General features: G+C 56.1%; 4 protein-coding genes across 4 annotated transcripts; 1 reads left to right on the top strand and 3 right to left on the bottom strand.

The window, feature by feature from the left end:
• Positions 1 to 656: 656 nt before the first annotated feature.
• HRG_06021 (retrovirus polyprotein) lies at positions 657 to 1,729 on the bottom strand (the record flags this gene model as incomplete). Its single annotated transcript, XM_044864492.1, has 2 exons — positions 657 to 1,214; positions 1,310 to 1,729. The coding sequence occupies 2 exons, from the start codon at positions 1,727 to 1,729 to the stop codon at positions 657 to 659; spliced, it is 978 nt and encodes a 325-aa protein (XP_044721024.1).
• A 4,757-nt stretch (positions 1,730 to 6,486) lies between these two features.
• HRG_06020 (AN1-like zinc finger domain-containing protein) lies at positions 6,487 to 6,848 on the bottom strand (the record flags this gene model as incomplete). Its single annotated transcript, XM_044864491.1, has 3 exons — positions 6,487 to 6,557; positions 6,616 to 6,658; positions 6,714 to 6,848. The coding sequence occupies 3 exons, from the start codon at positions 6,846 to 6,848 to the stop codon at positions 6,487 to 6,489; spliced, it is 249 nt and encodes an 82-aa protein (XP_044721023.1).
• Positions 6,849 to 7,614: 766 nt separating this feature from the next.
• On the bottom strand, positions 7,615 to 8,766 carry HRG_06019 (uncharacterized protein; the record flags this gene model as incomplete). Its single annotated transcript, XM_044864490.1, has 1 exon — positions 7,615 to 8,766. The coding sequence occupies one exon, from the start codon at positions 8,764 to 8,766 to the stop codon at positions 7,615 to 7,617; it is 1,152 nt and encodes a 383-aa protein (XP_044721022.1).
• Positions 8,767 to 11,983: 3,217 nt separating this feature from the next.
• On the top strand, positions 11,984 to 14,110 carry HRG_06018 (alpha/beta-hydrolase lipase; the record flags this gene model as incomplete). Its single annotated transcript, XM_044864489.1, has 2 exons — positions 11,984 to 12,704; positions 12,768 to 14,110. The coding sequence occupies 2 exons, from the start codon at positions 11,984 to 11,986 to the stop codon at positions 14,108 to 14,110; spliced, it is 2,064 nt and encodes a 687-aa protein (XP_044721021.1).
• Between the last annotated feature and the right edge of the window lie 1,160 nt (positions 14,111 to 15,270).

The raw sequence follows: 15,270 nt of genomic DNA, 5'->3' as shown, positions 1-15,270 counted from the left end.
GCTTGGTTGGTTCAGTGCCGAGTTTGGGGTGAAACCCATAGTTAGCGAAGAATGGTGATACTCCGTGGTCTCAGATGTAACGTTGTTCGTGGCGAACTCGGCAAGAGGGAGCCAGTCGACCCAGTCGTCTTGGTGGAAGTTCATGAATGCTCTCAGATATTGTTCGATGCCTGCGTTGATCCGTTCCGTTTGTCCGTCTGTCTCTGGGTGGAAGGCGGAAGAATGGCGGAGTCGAACTCCTAGGCGGTCGGAGACTTGGCGCCAGAACTCGGAGATGAATTGGGAACCGCGGTCGGAGATGACATTGTCGGGTGTGCCATGGAGGCAATAGACTCGGCTGATAAAGACAGAGGCTAGTTCTTCGGCTGTTAGGCCTACAACTGGGATGAAATGGCGCATCTTTGTCAATCGGCACACAACAACGAGGACATGCTGGTATGTTTTGCCATGGCGCTCGCATTCTGGCAGGGGCGTGATGTAGTCAATGGATATATCTGACCAAGCTTGGAATGGCACTTGCAGTGGTTGGAGGAATCCTGGGGGTGCCGACCTTGAGGCTTTGACCCGATCACACAGCTCGCAGGCTTTAACATATTCCTCGATGTCTCGGGTTATGCGTGGCCACCAGTAAGTTCGGCTAACCAAATCGATTGTCTTTATCCGCCCGGGTGTCCTGCAGGGCCTGTGGAGTGCGTACGGTAAATAACCTGGGTCTTTAGTTCCTGATCGTTGGGTGGTATGAAGAGCTTCTCGCGGTAGTATATGCGATTCCCAATGACAGAGCAGTCTGCCATTGCTACGCGAAGTTCCTTTCGCCATTTCTTGGGCCAGCGGCGGTGGGTTGATGCGTCTCTCAGGGCCGTCAGCATGTCTTGGGCCATCTCTGAATTTTCGTAGGCTCTATCGACCAGTTCATCGATGGGTTTGTCCATGGCTGGCATGATAACGTCTATCGGGGCGGCAGCGAGGTCGAATTCCCCATTGACTTCTCGAGTCAGTTCAGCCAGGGCCTCTGGGTCAAAGATGTGTTCTGGCAGAATGGTCCGTTGGCGGTTCTTAATGCGGTCGTCGTTTGTGTCTGCGCGCTTGGGTTGGTCTTCTGGCTTTCGACTTAGCGCATCTGGACGGACGGCTTTGGTGCCTGGTCGATAAACAATACGGAAGTTGAAGCCTGACAGGAACTCGGACCAGCGGACTTGTCGTTGGTTTAGAGCCTTGGTTGTTGTGAAATATTCAAGGTTCTTATGGTCCGTGATGACTTCGAAGGTTCTTGGGTCCCTTGAAGCTCAGGCCTCCATTCTTCCAGAGCCTTAATGATCGCCAGTAGTTCCTTGTCGTAGATCTCGTAGTTGCATTCCTGGGCCGAGTGTTTTGACGAGAAGTAGGCTACAGGTCGCAGTACGCCTTCATCATCATACTGGGACAAGACTCCTCCAGACGCCCAGTCCGAGGCGTCTGTTTCAAGTACAGTTTTCCTATTATAGTCATATAAGGCTAGAACCGGTGCTACGGAGAATGCGGCTTTCAGTCGGTCAAAGGCGGTTTGGTGTTCTACCTCCCAGGACCAGATTGTGCTCTTCTTCAGGAGGTCATTTAATGGCCGGGTGATCTTGGAGAAGTCACGGATAAAGCGGCGATAAAAGTTTGCAAAGCCGAGGAATCTTTGTAAGTCGCGGAGTGCTGTTGGTGGCTTCCAGTTGAGGATTGTAGAGACCTTGTCGGGGTCCATCTCGACACCTCCAGGCGTAACGATCAGCCCAAGGTATTTCGTCCTAGTTGTTTCGAATTCGCATTTGTCGATATCAATCTGAGGCCTGCATCGCGAAGTCGTGTGACTACCTCGCGGACGTGTTCCTATGTTGCTTCTTATCTGTTGAATATATCAAGATATCGTCAAGGTAGGCGGTGCAGAACTTATCCAGAAGGTCGAATAAGGTATGGTTGATGTAGTTCTGGAAGGTTGCTGGGGCGTTGCAGAGGCCGAACGGCATAACCAATGTTTCAAACAAGCCAAACCGTGTGATAAAGGCTGTTTTCCATATATCTCCCTCGGCGATGCGGATTTTGTTAAATGCGGCGATAATGTCTAGTTTCGTATAGACTTTGGCGTTGCATAGGGCATCTAGAGTCTCACGGATCAAAGGCAGTGGGTAGCGGTTCTTTATGGTGATGTTGTTAAGACCGCGGTAGTCCTGGCAGATCGGACACCACCTCCTGGCTTCGCGGCAAGGAGTAGTGGTGCTGCACAGCGCTCAGGACTCCGTATGAACCCTTTAGACAGGTTATCATCCAGCCATTTCCGTATGACTTTGAGTTCCTGTGGGTTCATTGGGCGTGTCTTTTGGTACGGAGGTTCTTTTCCAGTCAGAAGCTCTATCTTATGGTCCCATGAGCGCTGCGGGAAGTTTGTCTGCGAGCTTAGGTAGGAACACATCGTAGAGGTCGCGGAGCCATATCGGGAGCTTCTTCAAGACGTCATCCGCTGTTCGCTCCGGCTTGCCTTTCATGAACTTTTCGATATCGGCATCTGTGATCTTGGCTAGGCGGGCTGGTGAGTAGCATTCGTCAACAAAGTCGTGCAATTCATTAGGAAAGAGCTGTCTTGCTTCCTTCCAGCTGAAGTCCATGTTTTTGCTGCTTATACCAAGGACTACCATTTTATAATATTCCTCTGGGAGGTCAGGTAGGCGGTATTTCATCTGCTGGCGACTACTATCCAGTCGATCAAGCTCATCCCATGTCATTTTCATCGCCTCAACGGTTGGGTCGCGGCAGAATTGGACGAAGTTTGTAGCGTTTGTAAGCCGTATGTTCGATAGGTCTGGTCGGTCTGATGGTTCTAGGGCGGTGTCGCGAGATGGGTTTGGAAGTGGCACGCTGAGTGGAGGTAGCGGAGGTCTTGGTGGTGGCTTCTTTGTATGACGGCTGCCAGCAGTCATACGAGTCGGGGCTGGTTTAGTTCTCGGCTGATTGGGGATCATCTGGGCTCGGCACTCAGGGCCTTGGTGATTCTTCGGGTTGCAGGTACGGTAGTGATTTGCGCCTGGGGTCAGCGTTGCTTTAAATGTCATAACCGGAGCATCTTCGCCAGCGTTGGAACAGTCGTTACTATCATTCTCTAAGTCTTCGACTGTTGGAGGCTGATAGAATGAGACTCGTCGCGCTGGCTTGCTAGATATTGGCGTTGCTTCAAATGTCATGACGGGGGCATCTTCGCTAGTGTTTGAGCAGTTGCTAGTATCGTCCTCTGAGTCGTCGACCGTTGAGGACTGATGTGAGAGTGCTGGAGCAGTTGCTATGGTCGTCCTCTGAATCTTCGACAATTGGAGGCTGGTAGGACAAGGCTCGTCGGACTGGTTTGCCAGGGTTGGTAGGTCGAACGAGACTCGTCGGGCTGGTTCACCCGGGATTGGTAGGTCGTGGTAGTTGCCGGGCGGGTCGGGCAGCACCGGTGCAGATGCGTTCTGAACTCCTTGGGGGCAACAAAAGTTGTGACAGTATGGGGATGTGAATGTCAGGGACATACTGGACCAGTCGATGCTTGGGTTGTGGCGTTGCAGCCAGGGAGTCCAAGGATGATAGGGGTGTCCGGGAGAGGTCTGTAACAAAGAATAGGCAGAGCTCATTGTGCAATCCTATCAATATTGGTGCAATGAAGTATTCCGATATTGAGCCAGCCGGTTTCCCGTCGGCGAGGAGGAGGGCTCGTTTTGTTGGCGTTGGTTGGGTTACGATATTCCGGGTCTTGACAAAGCTACGGTCCGCAAATGCCCGTGCAGAGCATCCGCTATCAATAAGGCTCGTCACCTCAATGGGGTCGGTATGCGCGGGGACTAAGGTAGCTTGAATGAGTAGAGATTTGCTGTCTATTGACCTAAGTCTGATAGGTTTGTGGCTCGAGAGACAGCGACGTATCCATTCCGGCATCCTTGGTTCCTTCGTTGACCTCCGTCCGCGGCTCTGGGCGGAGGTTATTCTTTCCCAGTGCTCAAGTGAGGCTGGGGTGTTGACAGAGGAGTGGGGTTGGTGTAGTCCTTGTTTCCTCGTCTGCTATAATATAGCCTTGTTCGAGGATCGCAGTCTTGGAAAGGCTGGGGATACGCAGGAATTGGGGCTGAAACGGGTGGGTTGTGTTGTTGGCTGGCTTGGTAATTGTAGGGGCGGTGGTTTTGTCCAGGTTGGCCGCGTCCCATTCCTCTACTGTACCCATAGCTAGGTTTATATGTTCCAAAGGCCTGGTTGCGTTTTGCGTCGGCCTGCTTCTTTTCATCACAATCGCTTTTAAAGTGGCCGGGCTTTTGCAGTACAAACAGAGGTTATTAGTAAAGCAGTCCTCCCTCGTAGGTCTAGCTTGGCGCGTAGCGTCCAAAACCATCGGGTCGCCAGCGTCAGCCTGTTGGCGTTGTTGGAATTGCTGGTGTGTTTGGCCTTGGTAGGGTCGACTACCTAGACGTCCTGAGCGCAGTTTGTCCTGGTGGTCCTTGGCCAACAGGTTATCGTAGATCGTCTGGTACATTTTACACCACTCAGAGAAGTTGTCTCTAGCAGGGCGGACAAGCTGGTGCGTCATTTCGTTGGCGAGTTCCTGAGAGACCTTGAGCTGCAAGGACTCAACTTTCTGGGTCTCAGTCTTTCCACACTCCTCGGCCAGGGCGGCAAAGTCAGCGATGAAGTTTTGGAAGGGTTTCTTGCCCATCCAAAGGTTATCAAAGGCTTGTGAAGCCGAAAGTGTCAGATCAAGCGTTTCATACTGTTTGTTCATCTCCGCCAGGCAGTCGGTATGGGTTTGCCATGGCCATATGGCTTGGTTTTCCTCATGTTCAATAATGAAATCGAATTTCTTGCGGTAGAGCTTCGAGGCCGATCCTCCAAGCAGGCCAGCGATGTGTTGGATTCTGATAAAATCGGTGACAAAGAAACTCTTATCCACAGCAAAGTTCGGAGCACTTGAGAGCGCCAGTTGACATATTGCTGTTGGCGTTTCTTAACATCCTTCTCATCGCCTTCAAATGGGTTGGGGTTTGGCATCATTCGACGGGGCGTGACTCAGGGCGCAATTCTGTTGGTCTGGCGCTCAGCAGAGTTCTTAGTTCATCGGCGAGGTGACAAGGAGTCTTGGGTCCGGGGTGTTCCTTGGGCTTGGGCGAGGTGTGTTTCTAATTCCGCGATTCGTCTCTCTAGATTGGCGTTTTGGTTGATGAAGTGGTCCATTGCGCTCTCGGCCGCGCGGCAGAGAGCTTCGACCTGGTTCTTGTACATGTCGTCTGTTGGGTCTTGGAGCATAGAGGCGAGGCTGGAGCAGTCACAAGCTTGGACCCGGTGAAGGGCAGCTGCGATGTTTGGGAAGGTATCATGAATAGCGTCGGCGAGGGTTGCGCCCGCCTGGTTCTGGGGATTCATCATGGTCTTGGCAGGGCGGGGAAAAATTCCAGTGATCGAGGGTAGGGCTGGGCCGCTCGCGGCGTGGTGATCTCGTTGCGTGGGACTTGGGGTGTCGAATGGGAAAACTCTGGTTAGGTGTACAATCGGGATGGCGGCGCAGCCGATAGTAGACAGCACAAACTATCACGGGGCAGACCTAGGATGCCAGGGAAGATCTATGTTGTGCTGTGAGGAGGGCAAACTACGGAGGTGGAACAGAGTCTAGACTAAGTACAGGGATGCACGTGACGGAACCCAGGTTGGTGCCGTGACAACCTAGGCTGTTCTTACCGCTGTAGAAGTCCGCAACTGGTAAGAAGCCGATTGGTGAGTTAAAGGCCTGTGCAGGTGACGCAGTGTGAGCCCACTCCCAGTCGATAATTCCCGTGACGTTGAAATGCTCATCTACCAAAATATGATCTCCCTTGTCGTCTGCATGCTTCAGATAGAATTTTTCGTCATTGTGCGCTGGAGGCAAGACGAGCGGGACCAAATCAATGAGAAATTGGTGAATTAGGTAGGCATCCACTGCTTGCTGTGAGTAGATCTCCTCTCGGATAATCAAATCCAAGATCTGATGGAGTGAAGACATATGGTATTCTTCCAAAGAAGAGAAGGGCCCGGCAGTGCGCATCTCAGATTGTATAAAATTGGTGAGTGACTCGCGAGCAAATGCGCCGACCTGAGATCCGCCCGGGCTATCAAGGGAGCCGAGAAGGTGAAAAGGGTATTTGCGAAGCTCAATATATGTATCCGCGAGCTGGTTCATAACCTTCTTCCTTTGTTGTTGAGTTGCCATGGACCATCTCAAAGACTTGCCTGGTAACTTCTCCATCAGAATGAAACCGACTCCCACAGGATTGCCTGAGTGCTCGAGTGCGAAATCGTAAACTTTTGGGGCAGGCACTCTGGTCTGCTCAAGAAACATGAGGGTTGCAACCTCACTCCGGATAATGTAATCTCGTAGTGCTGCCGGAGGTGATGTGGCATTGAACCTGCGGATGCGGGCGATCCATGTAATTCCATCATGGAAGCGAACTTCAATATGATAGTTCATACCTCCCATCACAGAACTTCGCGTTGCTCTGTCATACCGAAGCGGGGGGGTAGAACAGGGTATGCCTTGGCGTAAATGACTGGCTCGGGCCTCAAGGGCACGAGTATTGATCTTGTCGATCAGCTTTGTGAGCTCACGCTCTTCAGCCTCCCGGGCGGCAGGATCGTAGGCATCTGCATCCTGTCAATTCACACGAGTTAGCGAGCACATGTGCCAGGTGAGGAACCAAACCAACCTCCCACCGGGGGCAGCTGTGGAGCTCAGGTTGAAGATGGTTGGAACATAGATGGCGGTTGCAAAGCACGCAATCGCCGAGAGTGCGGACAGCCGGTCTGCGGCAGCGCTCAAAATCACATGTCCACAGCGGCATTGTGGAGAAGTCTTTGCAGAGTGTCAAGGAGGGGAGAAGGGGCTCTGTCAAGGGAAGATAAATGCGGACCCTAACGGCAGGCTCTCACGGCCCAATATCAGGCTTTGACGTATGGCGTGACTCCGGTGGCTAGCTGTGAGGACAGACGTGAAGCTAACTTATTCACGACCAAGTGAAAAGTAGCTAAATGAGTGAACTCACTCCTACCAACCCACCAATCACGTATTATTCTTGGGCCGCTGCTCAAATGGCCCCCCTCAGCCTGTGAAACAACGTGGGGTAGCAACCCCCGCGTCAATTCTCCCTAACTATAGGTTCGTACGAATACCTATGTCAGCAGGACAAAGACTTATAAACTATACCAATAACACCTCTACTGGGAGTGCCCCTATTTTTGCTAGTGGCCAAGTGGTATTTGCTATGTTTGACAGCATATTATTAATATGTTGCCCTATCCGTGCAAAAGGGAGGAATGGTTGAGATGGCCTACATGGCTTGATCCGAGATTGCGCCTTCTAAATAAATGTAGGGCGTGGCACGGGTGCCTTGCGTCACGGCAGTGACGGCACTAACCTGGCTTGGATCACATATAGATGGTTTTTATAAGGACTTGGCTTCGCAGTGCTGCGTGGTCCTTGTCCCTGACCGGTTTAGAAACCTCATTGATTACATGACGATGTAGCTTTCATGGTTTCTTGACAAGCCTCGACCTCGGATCCAAAACTATGTATCTGCTCTAACCTCAATCCAAACTCCAAAACCACATTTAGAGGGGCGTGAAGTCGGCGTTTCCCCCCTTGGGCTCGATGCAGCTGCAGGCTTCTACCAAGGCCTCGGGCGTGGGACAGGCTTCGTCAAGGCCGCCGGGCGTGTTGGGCGGCTGGAAGTTCTTGTCGCGTTGAGAGCGACTGAGCTTGTAGCAGAAGCCCCTGATGCCCAAGGAAATGTTGTCCACAGCCACGTCGAGAGCGCGATAGCATTGGTTGCTTGTGCACTCGGGAAAGGTCCAGTCGGCGCCAATGTCGGGCGAGGTGCAGTTGCAGGCCGTCTCAATGTCGGCCGGCTGCGGGCAGGCCTTGTCGAGGCCCGGAATGGTGGGCTCGGCGATGTCGGGGAAGTCTCCGGAGCGACGCCACGTCTTGCAGAAGTTGCGAAGCGACGGGGCGTCGTCGTCGGCGGTGCCGGCATCGAGGCCCCGGTAGCACTTGTCGGCGGCGCAGGCCTCGGTGGTCCAGAGATGCTCGTTTTGGACGATGCAGCTGCAGGCCGTGTCGACGTCGCGGGCGTCGGCGCAGCCGTCGCCGGGGTCCGGGCGGGGGGCATAGTCGGCGGGGATGGCGCCGCCGCCGAACTCGAACAGCTCGCGGCGTGTCTTGCGGCAGAAGCTGTACATGTCGTTGTATTGGCCGTCGAGGGCGATATCGATGGCCTGGTTACACTTGCCGGGGCACTTGGAAAAGGTCCACTCGCTGTTGGAAGGAATGGCGCAGCGGCAGGCCTTTTCGAGCGCGGCTCCGTCGTGGCACGAGGCCGCAAGCCCCGGAATGGCCGCCTCCGGGTCGGGGCGCGCCTCCGGGGCGTTACGCAGATGTTTGCGGCAGAACTCGTAGACTGCCTCGGGGTCGTCCTTGAGGCCCTGATGCACGCCGCGGTAGCACTCGTCGGCCGCGCACGAGGGCCGCTGCCAGTCCGTATTGACGCACCGGCAGGCAGTCTGGACGGCCGTCACCTCGAAGCACCAGTTGCCGAAGCGGTAGCGAAGCGGGTCGCGCTCGGCCTCGGCTCGGCTCAGGCCCGACGTGCGGTTGCAGTACTCGGCGATGGCCGGCTCCGAGTCCTCAAAGTACTCCTGCATGGCACCGTAGCAGTCGTCGTGGCCGCACGCCTCGAACTGCAGCTCGCGGCGCGGCGGCAGCATGCAGTCGCAGGCCTTGACCAGGTCGTCGAGCTTGCAGCCCAGGCTGCCGGCGTTGGCTGCGAGCGCCGAAACATGATTGTCGCGGATTCTTTCCCCGTCCTGAACTTTCTCGCAGAACTTCTTGGCCCGGCCACCAAAGTTCTTCTCCAGGCTCTTGTAGCACGACGTCGTGTCGCACGAGCCGAGCTCGTCCAGCTCGACCACCGGGTCCGGCTGCGCACAGCGGCAGGCCTGGAGCTGCTGTTCGAAGCCGCACGAGTGCTCGTGGCCTAGCTTCCCTATGGCCGTGGCCCGGCCCTCAAGCATGTCTTTGCAGACCTCTCCCGTGGCCTGGCCCAAGAGCATGTCCATGGCGACGTAGCAGTCGTCCGTCTGGCATTGCGGGAACTGCCAGTCGCGGTCCACCGGCACAGCACACCGGCACGCCTTTTGCAGCTTCGAGGGGCCTTGACACTCGTCGACGCCGTCGAGCGCTTCCGCCTTGCCGGTCTGGTGGTCCAGGCCGGGAATGGTGCTCTGCGACTGGTTGCTGTACGTGCTCCAGAAGCAGAACTCCGTCACGGCCTCGCTGCTGCCCAGCTTCTTCTCCATGGCCGCATGGCATGTTTCCTCCTCGCACCTGGGCCTCTTTGCGATGCAGCTGCAGGCAGTGCTCAGACTGAGTGAATTGGGGTCCTGGGCTGGCACCGCCAAGCACGCCTTTTTGGCCCCGGCTATATGGGGGCTCCCTTGCGCCATCGACCAATCTATAGCGTCCTGGGTTGTAGCATTGCTGTTCTGGTTGCAGAACGCCGTCATGGCCCGCTGGCTGCCTGCCAAGAGCCCCTCGATCCATGGTAGACAGACGGCCTTGGCACACGTATCTTTGACCTGGCTCTGGCCTTGGACTCGGGTCAGCGCGCGCCATCTGGCCATCGGAAGCGGCCAACGTACCTAGAGCGCGCGGGACAAGCGCCACCGACAAGATCAATCCTTTCATCGTCTATGGCTGGCTGGCTGCACAGAAACTCCTCTTTGTGTGTGAGATAGCTGTCGGTTTAGTGAAGCACACGTAGCCTTCGTCGAGTTGTGCCACCACCATCCGTACATGCAGCATGGTCGACACATATTTGTATTCGCCTGTCTGGCCTTGCTGGTTCCTCCAACACCATGGGACCACGTCCTGCTTCTCTGCATGCACCGGCCCTGCTCCACGTCGCCGTCTCATCTTCATGATGCCACGCCTTCTTCATCCAAGACTTCCAAGTAAAAGCCAACGCATAGAGCCTCGCCGCCAGGACTACCTCTTGCCAACTCGGCGGAATACGATTCAGCAGTCGAAAAGCTGTTGACTCTGCAATTTCCGATTACCGGACTGCCAATGCAAGGCTTTCTTGTCATGTAATGAAAGGGGTTGAGCAAGAGGAGACACGTAATGAAGGGGGTGAGCAAGAGGAGACATGTAATGGAAGGCGTAAACAAGAGGAGGCGTGCTATCACTTATTACTTGTCCGAAGCAGGCTACTCAAACATTGGCCACGTTGGTAATCGGTATAGTTATTAAAGCAAGACTTACGCGTTTACATGGCTAAATGGCACACTGGATGCACTTTTCCAGGCCAGCTGCTAATCTGCTATAATGTCACAAGCGGCTATAACAAGGACTTAACCTAGCTCTTAACCGCCTTCACTCATAAGTCAGTTGCTCGCATGATATCGGTATCCCATCTCATAAAGAGCATGAATATTAGATGGTAGATTAAGATACCCTGCTATTTGCACAGGCGACCAACAAGGTAAATAAAACGACGATTAATACTAATAAAAAGAGCATAGTATTAGAAAGAAAGACAAGTCCTAGGCCAAAGCTATAGTCTAGGACGGACGCATGGGGAAAGAACTCCACTTAACGACAATTTCAGCTTGCTCTATATAAAAGAGAATAGAATGAAAGCCAACTTGCACATAATATAACTATGCTTAGTAAATGCTAGCAGTGTCTTGCACAAGGAGGCTACGGCCAGGAGGCAGTGACTCCAAGCTGGGTGCATCGTTAAGTCGATTGGAAGTGAAGAGGCTAAGCTAGCAAGCTAGCTAGGGGCCGTGAAGGCGATAGTCATGCTCCCTCTCTCCCTCTGCCCAGCAGCTGCCAGCAGTCACGTAATATATAGGGCGCTATAAGCAATAGCCTAAGCGCTTATAGACAATAGAGCACCATAAAATTGCCTTTATTAATTAGAATCTTATACGCAAGAACTAGCGACAAATAACTCGACTATATACGCCATACCGAGTTATAGACGTAGTGTGGTAGACAGATAATAAATTGATGGCCAGGTAAATCACCCATCTTTCTAGCTCTCATTTAAAACTCAAAGACGTTGAGAAGACATACCTTGTTTTATGACTCTGTTTAGCAGCTACCTTAGCTTTAGCTCTATATTGAGATACGCGAGGACTGGATGCCCAGGCTTTGTCGCCATCCCATATCCTTTTCATCGTTCATTCTTCTTTGTTGTGGTCTCTAAAGCATCCATGACTATCGACGAATAAATAAGAACTTGAATTGGATTTGCAAATGCCGTTGGAGGAGCCGGAGCATCTGATTGATCCCCAAGTTCTTAGTCTCGAGGAGCTTAAAGCATCGGCGTCCCCTCCCCCCAAAGGATGCCACAAAAATCGAGCACGGTCAGCCGCTTTAGGATGGCGCAGGACAGGACGTTGACGACTTGGCCGGGTCCCGGACAATGGAGGCCCAGACACTGGGTTACACGCCTCTTTGCATGCACGTCGCTGTCCTCCCAAATGGTGGGCGGCACCAATGCGGGACACCGCGCCAGGCAGAGCTTCCTCTCTCCGGCTTCAAGAAAGGCCCATTGAAGATGAATATTGGCACATGCCAGGAGACGGAAGCGTCCTGGCGCGACCTGTCCACAGGAGAAGCTGTAATCGTAGCATCGGCAAAACGTCGCGACATGCTCCGGGACTAGCGGCGACCGGCCCTCTAGAGCGAAACGCCGACTGCAACCGCCTCTGTCTTGGAAAATCCCGGACCCCATGGATCTCGTCGTCATTTCATGTCCAGTCGGGTTCGCACCTTGGCAGCCCGAGTCTTGCGTCTGTGTGCTGCTGCATGTCCACCCTCTCTCGTGTTTTCCCCGTCCGTGGACTCCTTGGTATCCTCCCTTGGACGCGCCGGCTCAGTCGCCTCTTCTGTTGCCGCCGCACGCCGTGACCGATGGATGACGGCCCCTCGACGGCCGCGAAACGGCGCTCGGCCGAGACAATCGCCCGGAATGCCGTCGATTTCGCAAAGCAGGCCGAGAAGCTCTCGCACAAGGAGCCGGCCGAATCGCCCTCGTCGGTCGCCGTCCAGGCCCAGTTTGTCACCCCCCACGACCCCGTCATCATCACCTCGGACGGCGGCCGGCTGCCTGGCGTGCCCCTGGAAGAGGCGCACAAGCTCAACTTGCTGCGCGATGAGCTCGAGGGCAAGCCTGAGACCAGTCACGCCGACAAATCGCCGGACAAGACACCAAGTACAGACGACGGCGGCGGCGGCGACGACGACGACGACGACGATGAGAGCCGTCGAGTCGTCCGACTCCCCCAACGGCACAATGGCCTGTCATTGCAAAAGTCGGCGGGCGGGACGCTGCGGCGGTCGATGCCCCCTTCACATACGAACCCCTTGTTTCCCCCCCTCCCGCTTTACGGCCCGCCATCCATCATGCGTGAGATCCAGTGTCTGTTTCTCCGGGTCTCATCCTTCTTCCTGAGCCTGGCCTTCCTCGCCGTCATCGTCCTCGGCGCACTCTTCACCAGCGCGCCGGCTTTCGCCAGCAAGGTTTTGCACAGGATTACTCTGCGCAATATCGACCGGCGGCGCCCATTCCACGACGAGGAGAAACGCCGCGCCGCCATCAGGAGACAGAAGCAACAGAGCTGGGAGCGGAGAGGCTCGGCCAGCCGGCTTGGTGAAGATCGGGAGGGGACCGCAGATGAATATCCCGCGACCGCAGGCGGCAGGGACCCCATCGTCTGCGACGTGGGCTACTATGCGAGGAGGGTAGGTCTCGACGTCGAGACGTTCCAGGTGCAGACCGAGGATGGCTTCGTCATCCAACTGTGGCACGTCTTCGACCCGAAAGAATACGCAAAGCGAGACGAGCAGCAAAGGGGGCCGCGCGGGCCGACCGCCACCCCAAGCCCCGCCAAGCAGCCAGGCCATGCGCACGAGAAACCAAAGTTCCCCGTGCTCTTGATGCACGGCCTGCTCCAGAGCTCCGGGGCCTACTGCTGCAACGACGACGAGTCGCTGGCTTTCTGGCTCTGCAAGTCGGGCTTCGACGTCTGGCTGGGCAACAACCGATGCGGGTTCAAGCCGCAGCACACCAAGCTGGAATACAGCGACCCCCGGATGTGGGCGTGGAACATTCGCCAGATGGGAGTCTTTGACCTGCCTGCTCTGACGTCGAGGGTCCTGACCGAGACGGGGTTCGAGAAGCTCGGCCTCATCTGCCACTCGCAGGGGACGACGGAGACGTTTGTGGCTCTCGCCAAGGAGCAACGGCCTGGACTGGGGGACCGGTTGACCGTGTTTTGCGCCCTGGCACCCGCCGCCTACGCGGGACCGCTCATTGGCAAGATTCACTTCAAGTTTATGCGCGTCATATCGCCGGCCATGTTCCGAATCATGTTTGGGGTGCACGCCTTCATCCCCTTTATGATGCAGATGCACGCGCTGCTGCCCGCGCGGCTGTACGGATGGCTGGGCTACAAGGTGTTTTCCTTTCTCTTCAACTGGTCCGACTGCCGCTGGGACCGCGGGCTGCGGGATCGAATGTTCCAGTTCGCGCCCGTCTACGTCAGCGCCGAGTCGATGCGCTGGTGGCTCGGGCGGGAGTGCTTCGCCAAGCACAAGTGCATCCTGGCCACGAGGGAAACGACAAAGGCCGAGGACCGGATGGATGCTGCGGACAACGGCGGCGGCGGCGGAGCTGAGTGGTCGGCCCCCGAAACATCGAGCGACTCGGACCTCTCACGGGAGCGGACGGGCGCCACGGCGTGGTACGACAGCCACGCGCCGCCGTTTGCGCTGTGGGTGTGCGGCAGCGACGACCTCGTCGACGGCCAGCGGCTGCTGAGGCGGTTCAGAAACGGACGCGAGCCGCACGTGCGGGTGGTGCACAACAAGGTCATTGACGAGTACGAGCACCTCGACGTCATCTGGGCCATGGACGCCGTGGACCAGGTGTTCAAGGAGGTGCGCGAGGTGCTGTGGAAGACGTGCCATGCGCGCGACGTGTTCCGGGTGCCGACGGGGTGCGAGGGCGTCGCGGCATGGAGTCCGGCCGAGAAGTGAATGGTGGGAGATGCGACCAGGAGTCCATGGATGTGCTTGTTCTGGGCCCTGCAGGCTGTTGGCTCGCGGACTCGCGGGCGGGCTCCGCGCAGGGAGAGTGCGTTGGATCAACGACTTACATGTAGCGATGGACGACTTGCATATACCCAGACATGTAATGTATGTACGGATATTCTACTATTGCGCAGATATCACGGAGACATGAGGGGAAGAGGCTTCTATACAAGAATTCCTAGACGACGGGGGGCGTTCCCACTTGCCGAGCTTCCGCTGCCGCACATGCAGACACAGCGGCCAAGACACGGCTAGCCGGCCAGAGGTGGTGATGGTGGCCGAGGAGACGCAATGTTTCAGAGGCGGCAGGGCAATTGGCCCCAAGAGTCTCTCGAGCACACGTCCCGGCCAGCTGGACGGGGTTCCGAATTCCCGACATCCGAGGCGGCGGCACGCAACAAGGAAACGACACCGAGGCCGGGGCCGGGGGTCTTGGCAGGCGTGGGGAAGAAGCGGCGGCCGAGGTTCAAGATGGGGCGGACCCGTCCTCGGCCCCATGTTTCGGTCCGGGGGGGCCGCAGAGAGCCGAGCAGAGCTCACGATGTGTGCTGCGTGGTAAGCACCTCGTGTCTTCTCCTGTGCTGCGGCGCATGAATGACGACGGCTGGAGCGGGACGGGGAGGAGCTTCGGGAGGCCCGGACCAGGGGGCGAGCAACCAAGTAACCAACCACTGGCCCCCCCTCCCCCCTCCGGACAGCGATGCGTGGGGATGCGCCGGAATCGAATAATCAGTGGAGACGTCCGAGGTTGGAGTGTGCGGATAGTCATACCCGGTCCCCGAGGCGGGCCTTTTTATACCGCCCTCTGCCGCTGGGACTCGCTGCCCGCCCGTTCCATCCATCGTCCATGTCAAGCTGTTCGTGCTAAGACGCCGAGTTTCTCCTCGAGCATCGCTGACTTCACTTGTCCCTCGCTGTCTCACTGGTCTCACTGTCTCCCAGCCCTCTCCTAGCCCCCTTCAACCCCCCTTCGGCCCCGGTCCCCCGATCCCCCGCTGCGAATCGGAAGAAGCCACTGCGCTTCCACCACTTCGGGAGCCCGCCGTCCTGTCCGTTGGGCTTGGCCGGATCTCCGCAGCAGTAGCACGCCGACTCACCTCGCACGC

Source organism: Hirsutella rhossiliensis (genome assembly GCF_020360975.1).
Source record: "Hirsutella rhossiliensis strain HR02 chromosome Unknown scaffold00005, whole genome shotgun sequence".
In the NCBI taxonomy this organism is placed as follows: domain Eukaryota; kingdom Fungi; phylum Ascomycota; class Sordariomycetes; order Hypocreales; family Ophiocordycipitaceae; genus Hirsutella; species Hirsutella rhossiliensis.
The sequence above is the reverse complement of the archived record's forward strand: the minus strand, read 5'-3'. Positions and strand labels throughout refer to the sequence as shown.